The 23,077-nt window shown below is 36.9% G+C and overlaps 1 protein-coding gene across 1 annotated transcript in view; it reads right to left on the bottom strand.

Moving 5' to 3' along the window:
• Window positions 1–22,843, bottom strand: part of LOC150095935 (uncharacterized) — a 123,257-nt gene extending 100,414 nt beyond the window's left edge. The window contains exons 1-2 of the mRNA XM_090409197.1: window positions 22,669–22,843; window positions 9,173–9,238 (exon numbers count right to left, since the gene is read on the bottom strand). Of these exons, the coding sequence (XP_090265323.1) occupies window positions 9,173–9,238; window positions 22,669–22,801 (199 nt within the window). The 5' untranslated portion in view covers window positions 22,802–22,843. The remainder of the gene's footprint in view (window positions 1–9,172; window positions 9,239–22,668) is intronic.
• Window positions 22,844–23,077: the final 234 nt, after the last annotated feature.

Here is a 23,077-nt window from a genome sequence, read left to right as displayed (position 1 = left end):
GCACGTGAGTCGATTTTTAGGTAATCCTTAAGAATCTTACTTGAAACTTTTATGTAATACTCGAAGATTGGAAGAGATACAGAAATTAATGTGCAGCGTATAATGACAGCCAGAATGATGTTATTATCTTTTTGGAACTGCACGTTTCCTGTGTAAAAAGACTGCAAATATATCATGTCGATATTTTGGTTAAAAAGTTCAATACGCTCTGCAGAACTGAACTCTGGTTTATTTATTAAAAGAATCCCAACAACGGAATGTCCACTTTGTTATATACGAGAGTGGTCTGAAAAGTTCTCGGCCTAACAATGAAAAAACGAATTTATAATTTCAAAATTATTTTTATTTTTCAACATAATCTTCCTTAACACAAATACATTTATTTTATTGCAACGATGCTCCAGCGCCATTATCCCGTCCTGTAGTGTTTCTCAGTAAGATCTGAAAAATACCCCTCTACAGCTGCAATTACTTCTTGATTCGAAGAAAAACGCTGACCAGCGAGGAAGATTTTTAGTTTTAGGAGGAGATAGAAGTCAGAGAGAGCCAAATCTGGGGAATATGGTGGATGTTTCAACAATTCATAGTGCAGATCCCTTAATTTTCCCATTACCAAACCTTTGTGGGCAGGTGCATTGTCCTGATGAAAGATGATTTTTTTCTTCTGCAAACCGGGTCTTTTCTCGTCTAGTCTGGTTAAAAGATCGGAATAATATTCCCCGGTTATTGTTTTACCCTTTTCAAGATAATTAATAAGCAAAATGTCTTTAGCATCCCAAAACACCGATGCCATGACCTTTTCTGCTGATGGAACCGACTTTGTCTTCTTTGGCGCTGAACAACCGGTTTCTGTCCACTTGGGATTCTGGTGTGCAATGATGAATCCAAGTCTCATCCATAGTAATAAATAGACGCACAAAATCAGTTTTATTCTTGTTAAAATGCACTAAGCACTGTTCAGAAATTTTCATGCGAGTGCGTTTTTGATCTGCGCGGCACCCATCTTGCGGAAAGCTTTTTCATTTGCAATTCTTCATGCAAAATATATCCTACGCATTCTTTTGAAATGCCTGTAGTGTCAGCAATTTCACGCACTTTTACTCTCCGGTCATCCAATACCATATCGTGCACTTGATCAATGATTTCTGGTGTTACACTTTTTGGACGTCCTTCACATGGTTCATCTTCAAGGCTGGTATGGCCACTTTAAACTCGGCATCCCATTTCTTAATTGTCGAAAATGAAAGAGAAGAGTACCCATAAACTTTTATGAACTTCGAATGAATTTCGATTGGCGTTAAACCTTCTTTCACAAAGAATTTTATTACCGCACGATACTCAATTTTATCCATTTCAAGGGATTACAGACAACACTTTTGATTCAGACAGCTGTATAAAACAAACTACTTGATAGAATGACTTGCAATTTCACATCGATGCTTAGGACAGATGTACCAACTTAGAAAAAAAAAATCTCCCGATAGTGTTGCCATCTATGGTCGAGAACGAGAACTTTTCAGACCGCCCACGTCGTGACATTAGGATACGATTACGTAATATCCTATCACAGGTGCGATGGAAATCTATAAATTAACAGAATTGGTTAAAACGTATTTAGAATCTTCACTAATAATTGTCGATTCATCACAGTTTGGGTTTCTATGGGATATTTTTAGTCTCATGACGGTATTTCAATGTCATAAAGTCAAAAACAGATCGCTGTACAAGAATGCTATTACAAAATACCTTTGTGTTCTTTTAATGCATATCTACGATGGTTTTTTCTGTGGCAGGTTTATGTGTTTACTAGAGTAGAAATCCCGTTTCCGGAAGGGAAAAAAAAAAAAAAAAAAAGAAGACCCATCTATTTGTGTATGAGATCTGCTTCGAGTCTCAGTTATTGCGGGTTAAATTTCAACCAATCACGCATAACTGGATTATGTCATATTTTCTGTAACCATGGCAACAAGAATCATTTCCGATTGGTGTCGCTATCACCCAGTTCTTTATTCCTTTTGCAACAGCTTTGTTAATTGTAAACAATTAAATTTACCATGTATTAATGACTTACAAGTCGTATTTTAATTTTTTCTACGGGTATGAAACATTTAATTTTTTTTTAAGACATTAAAATCTTTTCATTTGAAAGCCGTTAATTTTACGAAAGTTAAAATTCTCAGTAATTCTCAGGTTGCAGTATAACGAGAAAAAATTACATACTTTTACACAACAGAGAATCAAACCTTATGAATACCTGAAAAGTGACTAAGGGAGGCTTGCTTCTTTAAGTAGCTCATATATCTTTTATTGAATATACACTGATGTCCAAACGCTAAGGATGAACTACATTTTCACCTGTATATGAAAAGTTTCATGACTGCAGTCAAATTTGAACATAAATTTATTGCTAATATATACTAATACATTACTAAATGCATACTAATACATTATATTACACAAAAAATGTGTTATGAATGTCGTACAAATTAAATTGCAATACATTTTGGCAAAAGTTGCAAATTTCCTAAGGAAGTAGTTAAGGAATTACTGTACAGTGCTTACAGAAAACTATGCGAAGAGATATTTCAGTATAAAATATGTCCACCCTGAACTGCGATGCAGCTCTCACAACGTCGAACCATGCTTAGCACCAAGCGATTCAGGAGTTCTTGAGGAAAAGTGGCCCGGAGGGGAATTTCGAGCAGCAATGCGTCTCCCTATTGTGGCCCAAACGTGTTCTATGGGGTTGAGATCTGGGAGCGTGCTGGCCACTCCATTCGATTAATATCCTCGTTCTTCAGAAGTACCTGCACTGCTCGCGTACGATGTGGTTGGTGCATTGTCAGAACCATGGAACAATCGAACATGACGTTGAAGAACTTAGTTGCAATATCGTTCACCAATCATAGACCCTTTTTCGAAAACTTGCAGTCCATTAAGCATAATGCCTCCCCACACCATGACCCATCCACCGCACCGCATATCTATCCCTTTCAAGAACATTTTCGCGATGGTAAGCAGTACCACTTTCACGTCAGATCAAGTATCGTCTAGAAAAAGACAAAAACGACTCTCATCTATAAAGAGTACATTATTCTATTGGTGTCTTGTCTAATTTTTATGGATACAACACCATTGAAAACGTGCACTACGATGAGCTGCGGATAAAGGGACGCAGATTACAGACCTTCGGGCATATAGGCCTACTTGTCGCAGACAACTTGCCATAGTTTGTCGAGATTTCTGCGTACCTGTGCTTGAATGGAGCCAACTTGCAAGCTGACCTGCCGTGGGGCGTCGATTACGTTTTGTTGTTGTAACCAAACATCTGTCGTCATGCTCCGTGGTAGAGCGTGGGCGACCTCGTAGCAAACGTCTGGAACACATTCCATCTGTTTAAAACGCTGCCCGAAGCTTGAATACAGCGCTGTGTGAGATTCCAACTCTCTGGCAATATCAGTAATTCTGCGGCCTTCTTCAAGTTTGCAATAATCTAGATGATGTCTTTGAGACTTCACAAGACATCCAGTTTACAACTTTATTCCTTCACGAAAAGTGCTTTCTTCAATCACCGTTCGCTTAGTGCAGCCTTTTGCTTTTTATCCTGTTGTGTTATCACGTGATCCCTCGCGAATCGAAAATTTGAATATGTATCTGCTTTCTACTCGAAATCCTAAGTTATACAAATTACCACAAGATGATTCGTGTGAATTTGCAGTTGTAATCTTTAGAAATAGTGTTCGTCCTTAGGTTTTTGGACACCACCGTATCTTTTAATACAGCGTAGATGCGTAGCGAAATTACATTAAGAATTTTATATTCGGTATATTTCTTCATAGTTAAGCAATGCCCCATTTAATAACACCATAGAAATTTCTGCATTACTAATCATGATAGTTATTGAGGAAATCTTAAAATGAGACAAATTCTATTCACTAATTAGAATTCTGAGAATGATTTTGAATTGCATAAGTTTTTAGCATAACCTCGTGATTTAGTCAGCTTCATTTGGACAAGAGAGAGAGAGAGAGAAGTTAAAATTTAAGTACAAAAAATACATGCCAATTGCTCTTTGCTGTTTTTCACTAGTGACTGCTGGCAAGTCAGGCTTTCTGTTTAACAATTTTTAACCATAATAAAGTGAAATAAATTATAAACCGGTGAAGGAGAAATTTTTCGGCAATTGGGTGACAATTTTTGCTATTCAATTCCATTTTTTTAAGAAACGTACATTCTATTCATACTATAAAAGTATTGTAAATTGATCCGATGATGTGTATGCCTTTTGTACAAATTTGAACCATCATACTGAGTCTGTTTTCGAGATATTTCCCAGATTTCAATATCCCTCTTTAAAATGCCAAATGTCAACATCCAGAATACTTGTTATACAGAAAGGTTGTCCGGATGTGGTGTGTGTGTGTGTGTGTGTGTGTGTGTGTGTGTGTGTGTGTGTGTGTGTGTGTGTGTGTGTGTGGAAAAAGATTAAGGAATAAAAAAAATAGTCATAAACAGTACGTGATCCCATGCTTGGGTTCTTATTAATAGTTGGTAGACAAACGGCTACTCTTCCCACACACACACACACACACACACACACACACACACACACACACACACACACACACACACATCGATGTATTGCATTCACTTTTGCTTTTGTGTTTAAAAGAATTCGAATCCTATTAAAAATGTGAATAATATTCACTAGCTTTTCAGCTACGAGTTCATTCTCGATTTCTTTTTTGAAACTAGGCTACGAAGTCGCTGTATTATGTGTGTGAATTGAGTGCGATTCGCGGCGGGTTTGGATGAAATTACCTGAATCTACAGGAGGCGAAATCCTTCCACTTAGTTACATGAGATCAGCTAGATTACCGCCATTTAAAAAGTTCTTATGAAGAGATCATTGTATATATATATATATATATATATATATATATATATATATATATATATATATATATATATATATATATATATATATATATATATATATATATATATATATATATCACTCTTTCCCTCTCTCTCTCTCTCTCTTTCTTGGTGCATATCATTTTTTTTCTTCTTCCTTACTGTGTGTGTGTTCGCACACCGAGTATTCATAGGGGTCACAGTGTCCAGATAGCCTTAGAGGAATCAGTACCTTCGCCAAGACAATGAGAGGGCTGCGCCAACGTACCCAGGTGTCATTACCACAAGTAATTCTCTACGACTGACTTGAAATAAGTGACGAGATCATCTTTCCTTCCTTTAGTTAAAATCATCATCCACGGCAACGAGTTCGGCGAGCCGTGTCAAACTCCCCCTCACACCGGTACTTCCTGTGCTGGTGACGACATCCGCTATTACTTAGCATATGCCAGCCATCAAGTGCACAACGTTTGTGTGCCTGCTCCGGGACAGCAGAGGTCCATTTTCTCTCGGTCATGAATTTTTCATGAATGGCCGTTAGCACTGCATGCAAGACCAGGCAACAGGTGGTGGCTCAGCCAGAGGAGTTTGTCTCCAGCCTCTGATCCTTAGAAGCCAGTGCAGGCCGCCTAATCATAGGAAATGACTCCAAGCTTTAGAAAATAGCCTGCGCTAGCAGCCCTCTAGCTTGGTTGCTAGAACTCCCCATAACTTTGCACAACTTGTCATGCCATTCGCTCAGAGTATCCCCCCCTTGTCTACCCTCCCTCAATACTGAGGTACGTGGCTTGGCATATAGCTGAAGTCCACTCTTTGTCTCGCCATGGGGGAGAAAAAACACTCGTCCCACCCTCTTAAGTTAAAGTCTTTACTTTTTCTTGAGTTAGGCAATCCACCGGCTTACAAGTAGTTTTTGTCTCCAGATTTCGGTCACTCCACGTCTCACTTCATAGGATAAACTGCAACGCTCCTTAAGTTAACGTTCCATAAAATCTGAGCTATATTTGCACAATCTGCGTTGTGAAAAATATGTATGGAGTCAGAGTTTCGAACTGTTATCGTATTGTAAGTCATTTACAAGATCATAAACATGGGTTTTGTAATTAATGATAAAAAAGTATCCTCATTTAGAGAGTTGATGTGTAACACTTTTATACCTATATTACAATACAAACTTATTTAGCGTTATTCTATCAATTATTTCTTTCACTTTTTCCACCACATCCATTCAGCGGAAAATATTTTTCTCAACTGCACCTTCCGTAAAGTTAAAAATTCCACTGAAGTTGTTCTTGTAGTGTAGTTCAGGAGTTATAATAATTCATTTACAATTCCACTTCCAGGAAATGTAAATCGTAATGGAAACTGGAATTGTTAAAAATAAAAAAAATAAAAATCCTGTACATATTAGGAATGCGAACATCCCTTTGGTACTTACTGAAATGGAACTTTTAAGGAATGGTCAACTATACTTGGAATCATGCTAAGTTTGGAGTTAATTATTTGAATGCAAATCACTCGATGTACATATAGTTTCCTCTTTCTCTTTCATACTTTTATTTTTTTTAAAAATTCTTTCTTTTTTTTATCTTTCTCTTTTGACTCTTTCACACACACACACACACACACACACACACACACACACACACACACACACACACACACACACACACACACACACACATATATGTAGAAAGTTTTTTACCTTGGGTGTAAAATTCGTTAAAGATACCAAGAAATTTTATACTTGGTTTAGCCCTTTTCCCAAGTAAGCAAAACAAAGTTTTGCGCATGAAATATATTAACGTCTGAGCTACTTGTATATAGAGGCTAATGATTTCATATTACTTGCCTTAGTATGTATCCCATAACGTATTTTACACCCAAGGTAAAAAAAAAAAACTTTCTACATCTTTCTCTCATCCGGAGATTTTTATTAAGAAGGTCAAGCACCTTTTGTCTACTTGTATATGAGATATACAGTATATGACTTCTGCATTTCTTCAACCTTGGTATCTCTCCCGGATCTGGCTCCCACTGAAGAGAATCTCAATAAAGATCGAAACCGGTCTGGACAGTGGCCCTTTCCATTATGCATTGTATTATACATGCCCGAAAGGCGTGTGTGCTTTGCATTATGGGATACATACTAAGGCAAGTAAGTCATTATCATATCAAGTCATTAGCTTCCATATACAAGTAGCTCAGGCTTGAATATATTTCACGCGCAAAACTTTGTTTTGCTTACTTGGGAAAATGATTAAAACCAGGTATAAAATGTCTTGGTATCTTTAACATGTATATATATATATATATATATATATATAGTTGTTTATTTATCTATTTATCACTTTCTTTTTCTTTCTATCGCTCCGTCAAAAGTAATACATTTAGCACCTTCCCTCTGTAAAAGTATCCCCGAAGTTCTAACTGTACTTCCTCCCACTAAAACCCCGATCCATTCCTTCGTGCAGGTAACATGTGTGTGTATTTTTTCCCCTGGTAACAAGAAGCACCCGACCCTAATATTTCGTCCCTCCGGCCCACACAAGACAGCCCGGTCGGATCAGCGTTTAAGAAACCAAGCGAAAGGCCTAATAAGGTGTGCAGCGGAGCACGGAGAATCAACAGGGGGTCATAACTTCCTATCAGGAAACTGCACAGAGATCAGTGGGGTGTTCGCGTTCTAACCCTCTGTTCTAATGAAGAGAAGAAAGAGACCGCACAGTTCCTGGGAGGTCAGCAAGAAAGTAAATCAAATCTGATTGGCTACTGTCGTGTCTGGACACGAAATACTCGCATGCCAAACCCCCCAGGGGTGGTTCCAACCTATGACACAGCTCTAATTAGCTGCGAGATGGAATTTATTTTTATTTGATTTCATTCGATGCTGCTTAAACATAGGAGAGAAAGAAGGAATATGAATTTAGACTTGTAATATCATTTGGAATAGTTTCTGTATAGAGAATTCATGATTATTGTATACGAACCAGTTGTCTAAATAGTCTTTTACTTCATATTAACGAAAAAGCGACGAACTATTTAGATCTTGACCCATAATTTGTACAATTACCGCCAGATGGGACAGAGTACTTCCGTTGATTACAACCCATTTTGCTAGCTTTATTTAGTTAAAAAATCAACAATGAATTTGTCACTCCACATTATGAAAAACGTGATATAACTTTGAACTAAAAGTCATTAGTGGATAATGGATAACGATACTGGTTGGATGGGCGAAGCAAATTGCTTTTCATATTCCTCTTTGTCTGTTGTGAGAATTACTTGGTTATGGGTGGTTTGGGAGCTTTACGCTCGCCCTTTGGGGACCATAAGTTTTGGTGTAATCAGCAGATGCTTGTGATGCTCTCTTTCGATATCATCTGTAGTTTGTTTGATAAGTTGGTTTGAGTGCGTGGCGGCATCAGCGAGGTTCTTTATTGCTATTGAGTGGAAAAGAGAAGAGAAATCTGAGATGCGTCTATTCGTTCCTGATGAACCATGGAGCATCTATTATTATGTTGCTCTTTGTAGTCTTTGGATGTTAGATTTGGCTGTTTGACTCCAAGCAAGTAAGGCATATGTAATTATAGTCTTATTATCTATGCGAATGCTTAATGTGATCAGTGAAACGTAGATCTCTTCCCAAATAAACGCCGACATATTTTGTTCTTGTGCGCCATGGGATTCTGATATTAAACATCTGTTTCTCCTAGAGATACTGGTCTTCTGGTGAAGAGTATGGCTGTGCTTTTTTGTGCGTTTACTCCAAGTCTCCATTCAGTAAACCAGTTTTCAAAGATAGTGCTCCATTAGGTCTTTTGGCTTGCCAGGTGTGAACGTGGAGATCTTGTTAATATACTGCTTTATCATCAGCGTATAGGCATAGGATGGTCGCGGTCTTTGAGCAATATCTGCCATATAAATGGCGAATAACAGTGATGCCAACTGGGAGCCTTGTAAAAGGAAAAGTTTTTTTTTTTTTTTTTTTAATAACAACAGATGCGATTGTTGTCCAACTGTTTTTATCTCGTAAAATGATTGGGGTAATTCTTTCATCGATAGTATTAGTATTATCATCTACGGAGGTTCCTTCCTCCCTGGGAATAGCTTCAGTTTTTCTCTTTTTATTTACATCTTTTGATTCCAACTGTTGAGATTTTTTATTTAGTTAAAATTTCGACATTAATATTTTCATCTGAGCAGTTTCACCTTTATTTTTTATCCTATTGGATCGAAAATAAACAAAACTTACCGGTTTTGTAGTATTGCCAAACCAAAGTGAAATATTCTTGAAACACCACAATGGAAATCTGTATTCCTATCAAAATTAATTAACAGAAATTAACAGCAAATAGAGGCTGTCACTTATCAGTAGAAATAGAAATGTATATTTTATATAAATTTTTAGTTAAATAAAATATTATGATATTAAATATTTAAAGGTAGTTTCAAAATTTTTAGGAATTTTAAAAATTACTTTAAACAATACAAATATATAATTATAAGTTAGAGACAAAATATAAATTACATTATAATTTCTGAGAGAAACAAATTAAAAGGAATTAATAAATCATATGACCATGTAAAAGTAGCATGCATGACGTCACTTCATTTTAACAAATGAAAACTCTTCTGGAGATAAATAATTCCAAATAAATAAAAAATAAAATATGCGCCATCTATATTCAGAGTCCAAAGTAATTTACGTCTGCTGTTGTGTAACTATTTTTACATTTCACCATTTTATTAACGAATTCTTTTTAATGTGGTTTGCTAATACACTGACTTTTGTACGTCCGAGTGTGCAAAGCTATTACATCTAGTTACCATTCGGATGCCATCTTTCCTTTTTCGGGAAATAAATAAAATAAAATAAAAGCGTGAATAAAAGCAGAACCAAAGGTAAGATTTTGGCTCATAAGGCAAACAATCATCTGTCACTTTATTAAAAATAAAATAGGACTAAATATGCACGCTAAATTTTAACAAATATTTAAACTAAAGTGTTATAAAGTTGTTATAAAAATTTGCATAAATTGTTTTTTAATTGTTAGATAATTAAATTCCTTTATTTAAATCGTGGCCTTCAGTTTCATAAGGCAAAATATTATGCACATATTTTCTTGATTAAAATATTTTGCAACAGTGATTCATTGTCGCAGTTCTTTACCGATAATTTTTTTTATAAAATTTTTAATAGAGATTCCGCGAAAAAGGAATATTTAGGATTCCGCAGTCTCAAAAAAAAAGAAAAAAAGTCTGATCTACATCAAAACGCATAGGATCCCATTTGCTCATAACCCACGTTTGCAAACACGAAATAGAAAGAGAGAGAGAGAGAGAGAGAGAGAATAAACAATGTTTATCTTTAGAACGATCTCTATCACATATTGGGTTGGTTTTCCTTTCAGGAATTGCAGGATTATATGTCACGTGACCCCAATACATTAAGGGTCTTTTTCGTTGCCAACCGTGGGTAAAGAATCTCAACGTCCGTGCCGATGAGCACACAAGATTCGCAGGGCGCAGATGGTCCTCTGGAAATGATTCATGCAACTCGACAGACCTCTGATACGAGTTTGCCACCCAACGCTTGGTGTCAAAAGTTGGTGCCGAAAACGAGCAGAAGGTGAGCCACCGGCTTACGGCGAGGGGTCAGTGATTAATCAGACCGAAAGGGAACGTCAATGAGGCGGACTATTGAACTTTTATAAGCGCACTTCAGAATTAGCTGTAACAAACCCCTCCCCCCACCCCCGTCCCTTCTGTGTAAAGTGAATCGGAGAACTGCGGTAACTGTTCGCTATTAACAAACCCCCAGAGGAGGGGGGGTGGAATGGGGGAGATGCAATCCTTTGTACTCAAGAAAACCGAGAAATTGACCAGTTTAGAAAGAACAAGAAAGAAAAATGGGATGGACTGTCCTTTCAACCGCACAGCTGGTCAGCCTTTCGGAGTATGTTTGACAACGTTGTTCGAAGATTTTGAGACAGCAATATTTATTTGTCTGAACCATCTCTATTACTGGTGCCATCTCCACATGAACATTAAAACAAAACCAAACACCGCATAAAAATAACCAGGGCTAAAGTGATGCTTTCGATTCTCCAATATAAACAAGATATCTTTCCTCTACTCGAAAGGCCTTTTCCATTATTATTATTTTTTAATATTAATCATATCGACGAAACGTTCGTAACTTATATCATATTTAATATCTGGGAATGGCGAAGGATTAGTTAATCCTCCTCTAGAGACTCAACATGAAATCTTTTCAATCCAATTCAGGCTTCCAATAGAGCCTCCGTAGCTCAGTCGATATAGATGAAGCCCTTTGGTTGAAAAAGACCTGGGTTCAATTCCCGTCCAAGATTTGAGGAACCTTTATCTGGTCTCTGTCGACGAAAGGTGAGCTAACCGGACTCATACGGAGGAAGTGGGTTTTTCCACCTGGAAACTCCGGTTTTTCATCCCTGAGAACAGGCAAACCTGCCTCGTGAACATACACACACACACACACACGAATTTACAGTCATAATATATATATTTATATATATATATATTTATATATATATATATATATTTATATATATATATATTTATATATATATATATATATTTATATATATATATATATTTCTCCCTCATCAGGAGCGCTCAACCCACTCTTTCCCCAAAGGGACGGGGGAGGGGAAGAATGAGGGGAGGAACCCAATACGAATATTATTATTAGGCTTCCAATTTTGCAAGTTGTAGCCTCACGCCAGTATCAAAAAATGTTTAACCATCTAAAAGCGTTCGTATAGATCGTATGTACATTAGGATTCGTACCCACAGATTGTTAATTACAGAGCAGAGACGCTATTCACTCTTTTAACGGACAGTCTAGAGACTTGTGTGTTTTCTCATCCTAGCGGTTGGTAAGGTAGCAATGCTACTTTATTAGGTAACGGGAAACAGCCTTGTTCTATAATAATTCCCTAGTGTGTGTTCATGGAATCGGTTTGGCTTCACACACACATGTACAGACCGAAAATCCCGAGTTCCCGGGAGAAAAACTTTCGTATGAGACCGGCTAACTCACCTTTAATTGGAAAGCGCCCATAAATGTTCTTCCTGTCCTAGACGGGATTCGAACCCAGGTATTTCCAAACAAAGTGCTTTGAAACTGAGCGATGGTACTCTAGAAGACTTACCTAAGAACTTTTAAATTCTGTGTCATCTACATTTTCTGTGATAAGATTAAGGAACTCCATCCTTTTCTGGGACGTTATAAAATTCTTGTCACTGTAAAATGCCTTATGGTCAAAACAGGGACCCTACTACAGTTAGCACCAAGAGATATACAGAATTACTTTGACATCAATCATACCTGATATACTTCTTTATTTCTGTAATAACACATTAGATCCAAGTTGCCATCGTTGTCTGTAAAGTAAGACGTAAAATGGACAGGCTGTTTCATGAAACAACTGAAGTATATGTTAACAAAACTTCAGCAAGTTATGCTCCTACTTGAGAGAAAATTTTGACAACTGCTCGTTTCTTTAACTTCAAAGAACAATACGTTTTCACAAGATGTGCCGTCCGTTTTCAACGGACGGGTACATCTTGTATTGTAAACAATAAGCCACTCTGGCAGAGCTTCTGTTCATTTGTCGTTCTTGCACTAATATGAAGTCGTTGTTGAATATCAACTGTTTACGAAGCCAATGTATTATGTCTGTTAATTGTAGTCTGTATGTTTTCGCAGGAAGAAAAATCCAAGTTTCTGGAAATAAACCACTGCTACTACCTTCGTATAAGAATAGCTAACTCACTTTTCGCTTAAAAAAACCCTAAGTTCTTCACGTCTTAGATGTGAAGGATATAATGGGGACCACATACAGATCTCTGATTATTAGCGTATTTAGAATTGAGTAACCTGATCACTGATAATGATAATTGAGCAATTTAATCATCAACCCCCCCCCCACCTGCAATAATCGATTTGTCATAAGGCATCTTATACATGCGCAGTAGTTTTCTAGTTTACTGAAATGGTGTTTTATTTTGTGCATTTCAATGCAACTGGTGTGATTATATTATGTTACAAAACGCAGCTTATTATAAAGAAAAGTTACATTGATATTTCGTAGAGAAATAAAATTGACTACACCTGAAAACAATATAATAGGGCTCTGACGTCACATCCGTCTCAAACTATTCAAATGTTTTATAAAAACATAAAGAAATTATTGACAAAAACATAACATTTGAAATAATAAAATTATTACAACAATATTTTACGAGAAAAAAGTTAAAGAAATGAACAAAGAGTATTTTTCCGTGGGATAAACGTTTTTCTACAATTCTCCATTGGAAATGGTATCGTAATTATTTTTATAAACATATATTCTTACGATGAAGATTAAAAAAAAAAAATTTTTTTTTGAAAAACTTGCTGAATCACAGCTATCATGACACGCGCACAGAAGAAAGAGAGAGGGGGGGAGAGCTATGTTTTAGCTGCACACCTGCGGTTAACGCCCGGCCAACATGACATTAATGTATTTTTATTTCTTACTCCCCCATCCCCCCAAATTTCGTGAAACGGAGACTGTTCTGCATGGATGAATAGCTCTCCCCCACCAACCGTAGTTTCTGTAGCTACTGTGAAAAATGATGTTGACACTATGGACTGTTCAAGGCGTCACAAGTGGCTCAGCGACTGCATGCAATCGACAGGAAACGTTGTTTCATACTTGTCACATACATTAATAGGGTATTTCCTGAATCATGTGGAAGGTTGGGTTGGGCTGGTTTGTGCTCATGGTTTATGCTGCTGTAGATGACTCTCGAAGAAACAGTTTGCACTGACTTGTTGTGTATTACTCAGATAGATTGATGTCATTAACAGAATGATTTCTATTACAATATCTGAAACAACTTTGTAATAGAAAAATGAATACAGTTGTTTTTTTTGTCGTTATTGTTAGGCCTTCAATTATGAGAATGTGCAATTAAGACTTTTTGGATGATCTCGTTATTCATTTATGAAAGACGAACATAAATTTAATTTTATATCTCGTTCTTTCTATTTACTAATCATTATTGACATTTTAAAAAATCTGGAAGAGTATTTGAATACGTTTAAACTGAGGTGACCTTTAATGACCTGTGAAAAGACTTACACAAATGACTTTTAAATATCTGGGACAGCTGAAGGTGAGTTGACCGATCTCATACGAAGGTGAAAGGATTTTTCCTGTCGAAAACTTGGGTTTTTCATCCCGCAAAACAGGCGAATCGGTATGAAAAATACGCACAAGTTACAAACATAATACATTGGCTTCATAGTCGTAGTTGCTTCCCATAAGTCCAAAACAACCAACAAGCACACTCTAACAGTGCTTTAGACATAAGAAGAATTAATGGTTAAAGATCTATGAAGACATTTTAAAAACTTAAGAAGAAGTGACCTTTGAAGGTCAGGTCTGAAAAAATTTTAAAACCTCAAGAAGTGACCCATTGTTAAATTTTTAAAAACCTTCTTTTAATTTTAAACTACACTTTCTCAAAAGCCTTCGATTCATTAAATAATATTATTGACTGAATAACTCCATAACTGAGAGTTTTGCTATTCAGAATACTTCACTGAACCTCTTTAGCATCATATGTTTTTATTATTGCATTTGACTACGTCTGTAGGCTCACAGAAATAAATACAGAATCACTTGAAGATTTTGCATGCTATACACACACGTAAGCAATCTCTGCTTTGCAGATGATATTGTGATAATCAGAGGCGAATTCTCCAAGCTGATTACTTGAGAACGTACTATTTATTTGTTAATAAATGCATGCATTTATTAGCATTCCATTTAGGCTTTTATTTTTGTACACAGAAGACATCTTCAGCTTGCGCGGCAATAATTGAGCTTTGCGTTGTGTATCGAAGGCCGATGCTTGCTCGTCTAGTCAAAGCTACCTTGGGCTTGCTCGGTTGTGGGAGCTTCCAGGTCCTCGCTACAGCACTGTGATTTCATGCTGCGCATAGCCATTTCCGTTCCCTTCACGTCATCTTAAACACAGGCTATACGCAGTCAAAGTAGCTCTAGCCAGTGAGCTTCAGCCAGCCTTTACAAGTGTGCGTGTTGCTCGGGAAAATTAAGTTACAACCAACTTTTTATGACGATGTTATTGACCAGTTCATAAAGAAGAACCGTAGAGTAGGATTTGTATTCAAGTAGCTAAACTGAAAAAGATAGAATATCATTTGTAAAATGAATGTTGTATTTGTATGATTAAATGTACATAAATTTCTAAACATATAGTTTTAAATGGTCAGTAATTCATTATTCCGCTAATCAGACTTCAATCACACCTCTCACTCCCTGAATGATAACAAGAGCAAACGTGAATTTCAATACCGGCATTCGCCCCTGGTGATAATCGACTCTAATTCAAAATAATCAAAATCATGTAGATAATCTCGATAAAAATGTTTTAAAAAAGTGACTTTTAAGTTTCTTTTAAAAGGTCTTCTATTTTTAAGAATAGTCTGAAGATCATTTGCTGTTGCCAAGTCATAGGTGACGTATTTCTCATACGCAAAATATGGGAAACAAGTATCAAAATGCTAATTGCCTACAATGATTTTTCCAATGTCATAACTATACTTTTAATTCTTCCTCTTTGTATGCTTCGCGATCTCCAGTTGACACTAACGACCAATTGTTCAAATGTCGTCGATAGTAAGGGGAATGGAGTGGGTTGTCACCTGTCACATAATTCATCAGCTTTCGCAATAGCTTGATTGAGTTTCACTGAAATTTCTATACGAACAAAGGAACGATAACAACTTTGACTCTTACATAGACACATTTCTATAAGGGCGTGTCTGTGTGTCCTAGATAAATATATCGTTGACCATGAACTCAGAGATCGAGAAAGAGTTCTAGTTCCATTGAAGTTTTCCACAATTTAGGATTTCATTTTTGTGAATTTTACCATGCTGTTTGAATGCGAATTTAGGTGCTATTGATTTCTCTATAAATTTGTAGACATTGTCGAATATTTAAATCCAGTATAACTTCTTGGTTTATTAACTGTGGTATATTAATATTATTTTAGAAGTGATATTTATGTTTTCAATTATAATTTCAGCTCGTATTTTCTATAGCTCTGCATGATTTAAAAATAAATGAATAAATCTAATAACATTAACTAGTATTTCAGATTTCTCTATACTTAATAGACATTAAATAGCATAATCTGAAAAGAAATATAATGAAAACATTATTGCATTACTTGATAGTATTCATTATCGATCTTAAGAGGGAGCCACTTGTCAGGTTGAAATAGACGTCAACCAATTAAAAAAAAAATCTTCGTTTAAAATAAGCAAGAAAGATTACAGTCAGACGAATTCCTAACTTGATTTATAAACAAATGATGGCGAATTGGATTATGGGTAATGATTGAAGGAATTGGGAAAAAAATCGCTGCAGTTCTTCAAATGTTAAACCTATTTAGTACGACTTAATGCAACTTAAGCAAAATTTAAATTTAAATCGAATGTGGCGCATCGGCAAGTAAATTCCGGCAAGTTCTTTTGCTGAAAAGAACGAAACGAAGAGGGAAGGTGACAAGAAAAACAAAAGTGATTCAGGATATCGAACTTTGCTTATGGGTGCAGCTCCTACTTCCAGCAACCATTTACGTGTAAAATGAGGGGCTATTTCATCACATCGGTAGCACCCATTAGCTTTTTTTTTTTTCAGTGCCTCCCACCCTGGGTCTTACTTTATTCTTTGGAACCATTTCGGCAGACGTTGTGTTTAGGACCTGGAACTTGACTTTTGACTGACAGATCATCTATCAGTGTCAACTAACTCACTATACTCGCTGACAAGCAGGACAAGGTCAATTTCTAAAACCTCGTGCTTTGCATGACCGATGGTTGCTCATCTGTCAAGCTCGTGGCTCAGCATATCGCCCCACGTGTCACGAGCTATTGTAGTTCCCGTTTCCTGTGTCACCAATACTTCCGGAGTATGTCTAGCCTTCCATTACTGCACAACAATGGAGACAGAAGTTGGAGACGGGGAAGACCGAGACGAAAAGGCAGGGTGGGGAGGTTGAGGGAAACTTACCTAAAACGACAAGAACGTGCCTTAGCATCCCCCCCCCCCTTTATTTTTTTACTTTTTACTTTGGGAGGATCTTGTTTGGAAGGTTTCAATAACAGGACATTCTTGAATTCGTGAGCCAATAGTAACTACTTGTCTGTTATAATGCGGTTAACGTGAGAAAATAGATTTTAATCATGATATTTCGTGAATTATGATTTCACCTTGAAATTATGGGTATAGAAATCATTAAGTACCATGATCTCTTCATGATAGAGGTTATGATTATTGTACCCACATCTCGTACATGCACAACGATGGAGTCAGAATTTGGAGACGGAGATATCAAGATTTTTTTTTCACGAAATAATTGAAATCATAAACAAAATTCATGATTTCAATCCATGTTTTTAATTACTTCACAAAATAAAAATTATGAATGATTCATGCTACTGTGGAATGCAATGTAAATTATAGAAGCACAGCATGAGAGACAAACAATCGATTTCAACATTACAGCTTCATGAAAAAAATCATGAAATATCATGAAATTCTGTATTTCAAGATGTGCGATTAACACAATTACGATCACGTTAATGATTTTTTTCTGAATATTTCGCATACAATATCAACTCAAGTGTCATCAGCACTCTATCCTTTCCTCTTATGGTCTAATATTGTGTTATTGTATCCTATCTAGCTTGATGTGTTAGTGTCGTGGTTTTCCAACCTGCTGGATGTTGATTCGAATGTTTGTGGTGGGAAATGAATTGCATCGCATGGTATGAGACCACTACGCTGCTTGGTGGCTTGAAAAGTTCCATGTTTAGTATCTAGAGCAAGGGTTTTGGATTAGCTATCCCTTAGCGTACACAGTATTAATTTTCATCTATTAGTCAACAGCAGCTTCGTTTCTAACAGGGCCAATAAAAAATCCGTACAAAACTTTAAGGATGTCTTATAAAAAAAAACATAGAGTCCAGTTACATTGTAACAATTTCTGGATCATTTTTGTTACACCCCCTTCTCAAAGAAACACAGGAAAAGGAAACATTATGCTGAATTGGTCCAGCAAAATGTCCCATTTGCAAGAATTTCTTCTGCATGGAATACCACAATAATAACCCACCGTTTGCGAATCAGGACGTCATCCCAAAATACTAATTAATGAACCTCAGTGATAGGTGAAGAGTAAGCATTGTGGAATGCAATTTAAATTATAGAAACACAGCATGAGAGATAAACAGTCGAGTACTGTCTTTCTTTATAAGAATCATTCCAACCAAATAATGGCAAATGAGCCAAACCAAATGCTGACCTGAAACAAGATAAGTCGGCTCCAAAAAGTTTCGAAAATGGAACTTTTTCAAGCTTCCAACAAGCAGGCCTGAAAATGTTCCACGTTTGGCATGTAGAGCAAGATTTGCGGATTTTTTTTTTTTTTTTTTTTAAATGTTGGGCCATATACGAGAGGTTGGCTGGTCAACCTATAATACTTTAGTACCGTATATGGGTAGTGGGATGGGAAAGAAGAAACTTGTTGACATCCGATTTAAAAGCCTGTATATTGTATTCCTTGGGAAATACATCAGGGAGAAGACTGTTCCACAGTACAGCAGTAGCAGGGATGAAGGAGGAAAAAAAGAAACTTGTTCTGTGGGTTTCAAGGTGTACTGTGAACGGATGTTGGGCGGTGGCTGCACGTGTTCCAATGGGCTTAGTACAGGGTGGGGGAATTATTGATGCTGTTTCAGATGAGCATTTTCCATGAAAAGTTTTATAGAATATACAAATTGCAGAGACTAAACGTCTATGTGAAAGTGAGGGGAGTGAGTTGGTAACAGATTTTTCAGTCTAATTGCTCTCCTCTGTATTGAGTCAAACGTTTTGAGGGAGCTTTAAGGAGTCCCACTCCAAATGTGAGAAGAGTATTCGATAGCTGGGCGGATCTACGATTTGTATAAGGTTAACAGCTGTTTAGAGGTAAAGTAACGTCTTGAGCGAAAGAGAAAGCCTAGTTTTTTTTTCAGATTAGTTAATCCTTTATATTAAATCACTTAAATCTAATGTACGATCGGTTTAAAACCTTTCATGGGTGGGATTCACATTAAAACTAACTGAATCCCTTACTGCTTTTAACTGATGACATACTGAATTCCATGGCCAATGTTCATTTTGGAGCGGTTTTTGATCAGACAGACAGAACGATTATTGTCTAAAATGTATAGTAGATTTGTAATTCGTTTTAAAATTTTATTTCATGTGTTTCATAACTTACGTCAAATATTATAATCAGTATTTTATTATTTATAATAAAAATAATTTATAATTTTTCGTGTGTTCGTCTAGCCGGTTTGTCTGTTTTGTCGAATGAAAACTTTCGGGGAGAATAAAATATCCTTCGCCACAGTATGACAACCGGTAACTCACCTTCGATTGAAAAATTCTTAGAAAGATTTATTGCGTCCTAAATCTTTCCAAACTAAAGATTAATGCAGGCCATACAGTTGTGATATTCCATGCAGAAGAAATTCTTGCAAATGGGACATTTTGCTGGACCAATTCAGCATAATGTTTCCTTTTCCTGTGTTTCTTTTCTGCAGCTCAGTCGGTTTCGACGATGCCCTTTGGTTGGTAAGACCTGGGTTCGAATCTCGTCTAACGACGCGAAGAACATTTAACATGGCTTTACAGTTGAAGGTGAGTTAGCCGGTCTCATACGAAAGTGTAAGTGTAAGTCTAACGGAAACTCGGATTTTTCCTCCCGGAAATTACGCGAGCAATTCACTAGAATACACGCAGTTACCAGACGTAATACATTGGCCTCATAGCCTAAGTTGCTTTGGCCGTAAATCCCAATCAACCAATCAATAAACCAGCCTACATACACTGCTTACGAACGTATACTGTAAGGAACAAACAGGCATGTCGCCCACCTTAATAAGATGTAGTATCTCCTTTCGCTGCGATTACTGAAGTAATCCTACAGGACATACTTTCTACAAGCGTACGATAACAAATTTTTTGGACCATTCTTCCTGTAGGCATGTAATAAGGTCCTGAAGCAGACGTCTCTTGACCACACCCTACGCTTCAGTTCATCCCACAGATGCTCAGTGCGATTGAGATTCAGAGCTCTGTGGAGGCCAGTCAAGTGTGGTGATGTTCATGCCCACAGACCACGCAGTTACAGCAGCAGTCTTATGACACGGTGCAGTGTCATGCTGAAAGAAACAATGGTCAGTTCCGTAGAAAGGCACAAAGTAGAAAGCATTGTTCAGATGTTCAGAAGCCTCTCAGAGTTCAGTGTTCATAGCACCACAAAAAGAGGTCCGAGGACAAACAAGGAAAAATAGGACCATACCATCACTCCGCCATTCCGAATTTCATAATTGGGGTTATGCAGTCTGATAACAGACGATCACTGGGCATCCGCCACACCCATCCATCTGCTCGGTAGAGGATGTAGCGTGATTCGTCGTTCCATAACACAGCTTTTTAAGTCCCACTGTACATGCTCTTTACACCACTGAAGACGACGCTGCATGTTGGTTGGGGTAATGTGGGGGCTTGCATTTTGTGGTCCTACCATGGAAACCAGTGATAAGAGTCTCGGTTCTGAATTTTTTGTGTAGATTCATGTTCTGGTCGATGGCTAGAACTCCGTATACAACGTGGTGGCTAATGAATGGCGGGTTTTACATATTATCCTTCGTAGCACCCGACGATCACGTTCGGTGAGTGTGGCGGGTCGTCCTCTGTAGGTAATACTTCCAGTTTTCTCCCTGCACTTCCATCTCAGTATGGTGTCACTGATTATTGACCTCAGACCGCCCAATTTGTCAATAATTTGCTGAACTGATAGGCATGCAACATGGCATCCTATCACAATGTCACTTTCAAAACTCTGTCAGTTCCCTTCCCTGAATTGACTTGGGAGCATCATATTCCTCCAATTTGTGCCGGTTACAAACACGTGACTCGTTATATGGCACAATACACTTGTCCGTGGGAGTGTCCGTGACTTCTTTCCAAGCAGTGTATATTACTCATGACGTTATGGTTCATGAGTAATATACACTGCTTGGAATTCGGGTTAAAGATTGACTATATTCCCTCCGTGGCAAAATGCTGCAAAAATAACATAAATTTCGGATGAAGTTTGCTTTAATGCAAGTAAAGACTACAACAGACCTTTTTTTTACAAGACGATGTTTCTCTGTCCAGAAAGGAGAGACAGAGATCATGTTATTTTCTGAAAATAAAATGGCATGCTTTTAATCAATGTGGTGTATCCTTGCTATGTGCTTTATGTGCGTCTTTTAATACAAGAAATGAACTGGAATCGGATGAAGAATTTTATTCTGTATCAATTTCCTTTTATTTTGTTTGAAACTGTTGAAATTACAGCCGAAATAACTAATGTTATTAGGCCAGTGTATCTGTTAATCGCGTGTGTTGATCAGCATGGTTGCGTCTACGACAAATGTATCAATCTATGAGCACTTTAAACTAAAAAATGAAGTATTTCATGCATATAGTAGAAAAAATACTATTCTTGGAAGACTTCTCTCTATGAACAAAATCAAGATTCCAGTTTAGTATCCTCTCCTCCTCGTGAAACGATAGAATAGGCCTATCTCGTTCCCCCATCTTTTCTTCCTTTCCAGTGTATGATGCGATGATAAATTTATTTCCAACTGATCAACCCTTTTTTTTGCAACTGCTTTACCACTAACCCAATTACTCTCTGACAAGCTGGGAAAAGAACCACAAGATCTATCTATCAAACCGACTCTTAAAACGGATATCCAAGTTAGGTCTTTGAACTCTTTTTTTTACTTGCAATTCATCTCCAGGTAGTGGAGACACCCAGTGAAAAGAGAGACAAATGTGGCGTTCTTCAGTTTACGACATTCGCAATGGGGATGCCAATGACGGGAGGGAGACGAAAGTGTCCAGTCATCACCAATATATCAAGCGAACAATACAAGTCTTAAGAAGACTGCAAGGTCATCAATAACCTAACAGAGAATTGTAGAAAGAAACAGTTTCCTTTCTAGAATGTAATTGTTTTTCTTTTCGTCCACTTGTGTCGTTAAGGCTTGTGCAATATTTGGAAATAATCTTTGAAATATATTGCTTCTTCTTCTTCTTCTTCTTAAAATCGGTTCCATTGTAGAAAACGATGGATTTATTTGATAAGAACGAAAAAAAATTAACCGAAGTGTTTCGTGTTGTGGAATATTAAGTATAAAATCTTCAAGCGATAAAAAAACATTTTGTTATCTATGTTATAGTATGAAGGCATTTCAAAATTAAAATCGCAGGAAAAAAATAATAATAGCATTAATAAAGAAATTTTCAGGTGGCGCTACGAGCAATTTTACTGTTAGCAGCCATTTTGGCAACAGATATCGCAAAGTGACTACGCAAATAACAACACGTGAATAGCGCAAGGAAATCTACTGCCATCTACTGGTGTATTTGTTGAATGTTTCATGATAAATTCAGTAGCATTTAGTCTAAAGATAGACAAATATTTATTAAAATTTAATCATTCTACAACGTGGAAGTCGATAAGTTACGTATATGAAGTACAATACAAAAATTTAAAAGTTCGTAAACATCTTACTTGATAAGTAGGAACTATTGAATATGATTTCGTTGAAATTCTCTTCAAATATTGACGATCTATTATTCCCCATGAAATTCCTCGTGATAGTCTTAAGACGTCTACGTTTCTGAGAGCCTTTTGCCAATTTCATGGAAATTTTGTTCACGATAATGCTTCACAAACTTTGAGAACAACTTTAAATAATCTTCATGACCAAACTGAAGAGTTCTACTACAGTTAGAGGGGTTCTCTTCCCTACTAATATTCAGTATTAGCTGTCAAATAAAACAATCAGCCCTCTAGCGGCTAATTCCTGAAACTTTTGATTTCACTGAGAAAATAAAGAATTAATTAAGAGACGAAGAAGCGAGAAAGAGAACATGCTATTTTATTTTTCACAAGCATCTTCATTTACGAAATGATGCTT

This window comes from Typopeltis vanoorti, chromosome 19, assembly GCF_054136105.1.
Source record: "Typopeltis vanoorti isolate ZY-2024b chromosome 19, IOZ_Tvanoo_1.0, whole genome shotgun sequence".
In the NCBI taxonomy this organism is placed as follows: domain Eukaryota; kingdom Metazoa; phylum Arthropoda; class Arachnida; order Uropygi; family Thelyphonidae; genus Typopeltis; species Typopeltis vanoorti.
The sequence above is the reverse complement of the archived record's forward strand: the minus strand, read 5'-3'. Positions and strand labels throughout refer to the sequence as shown.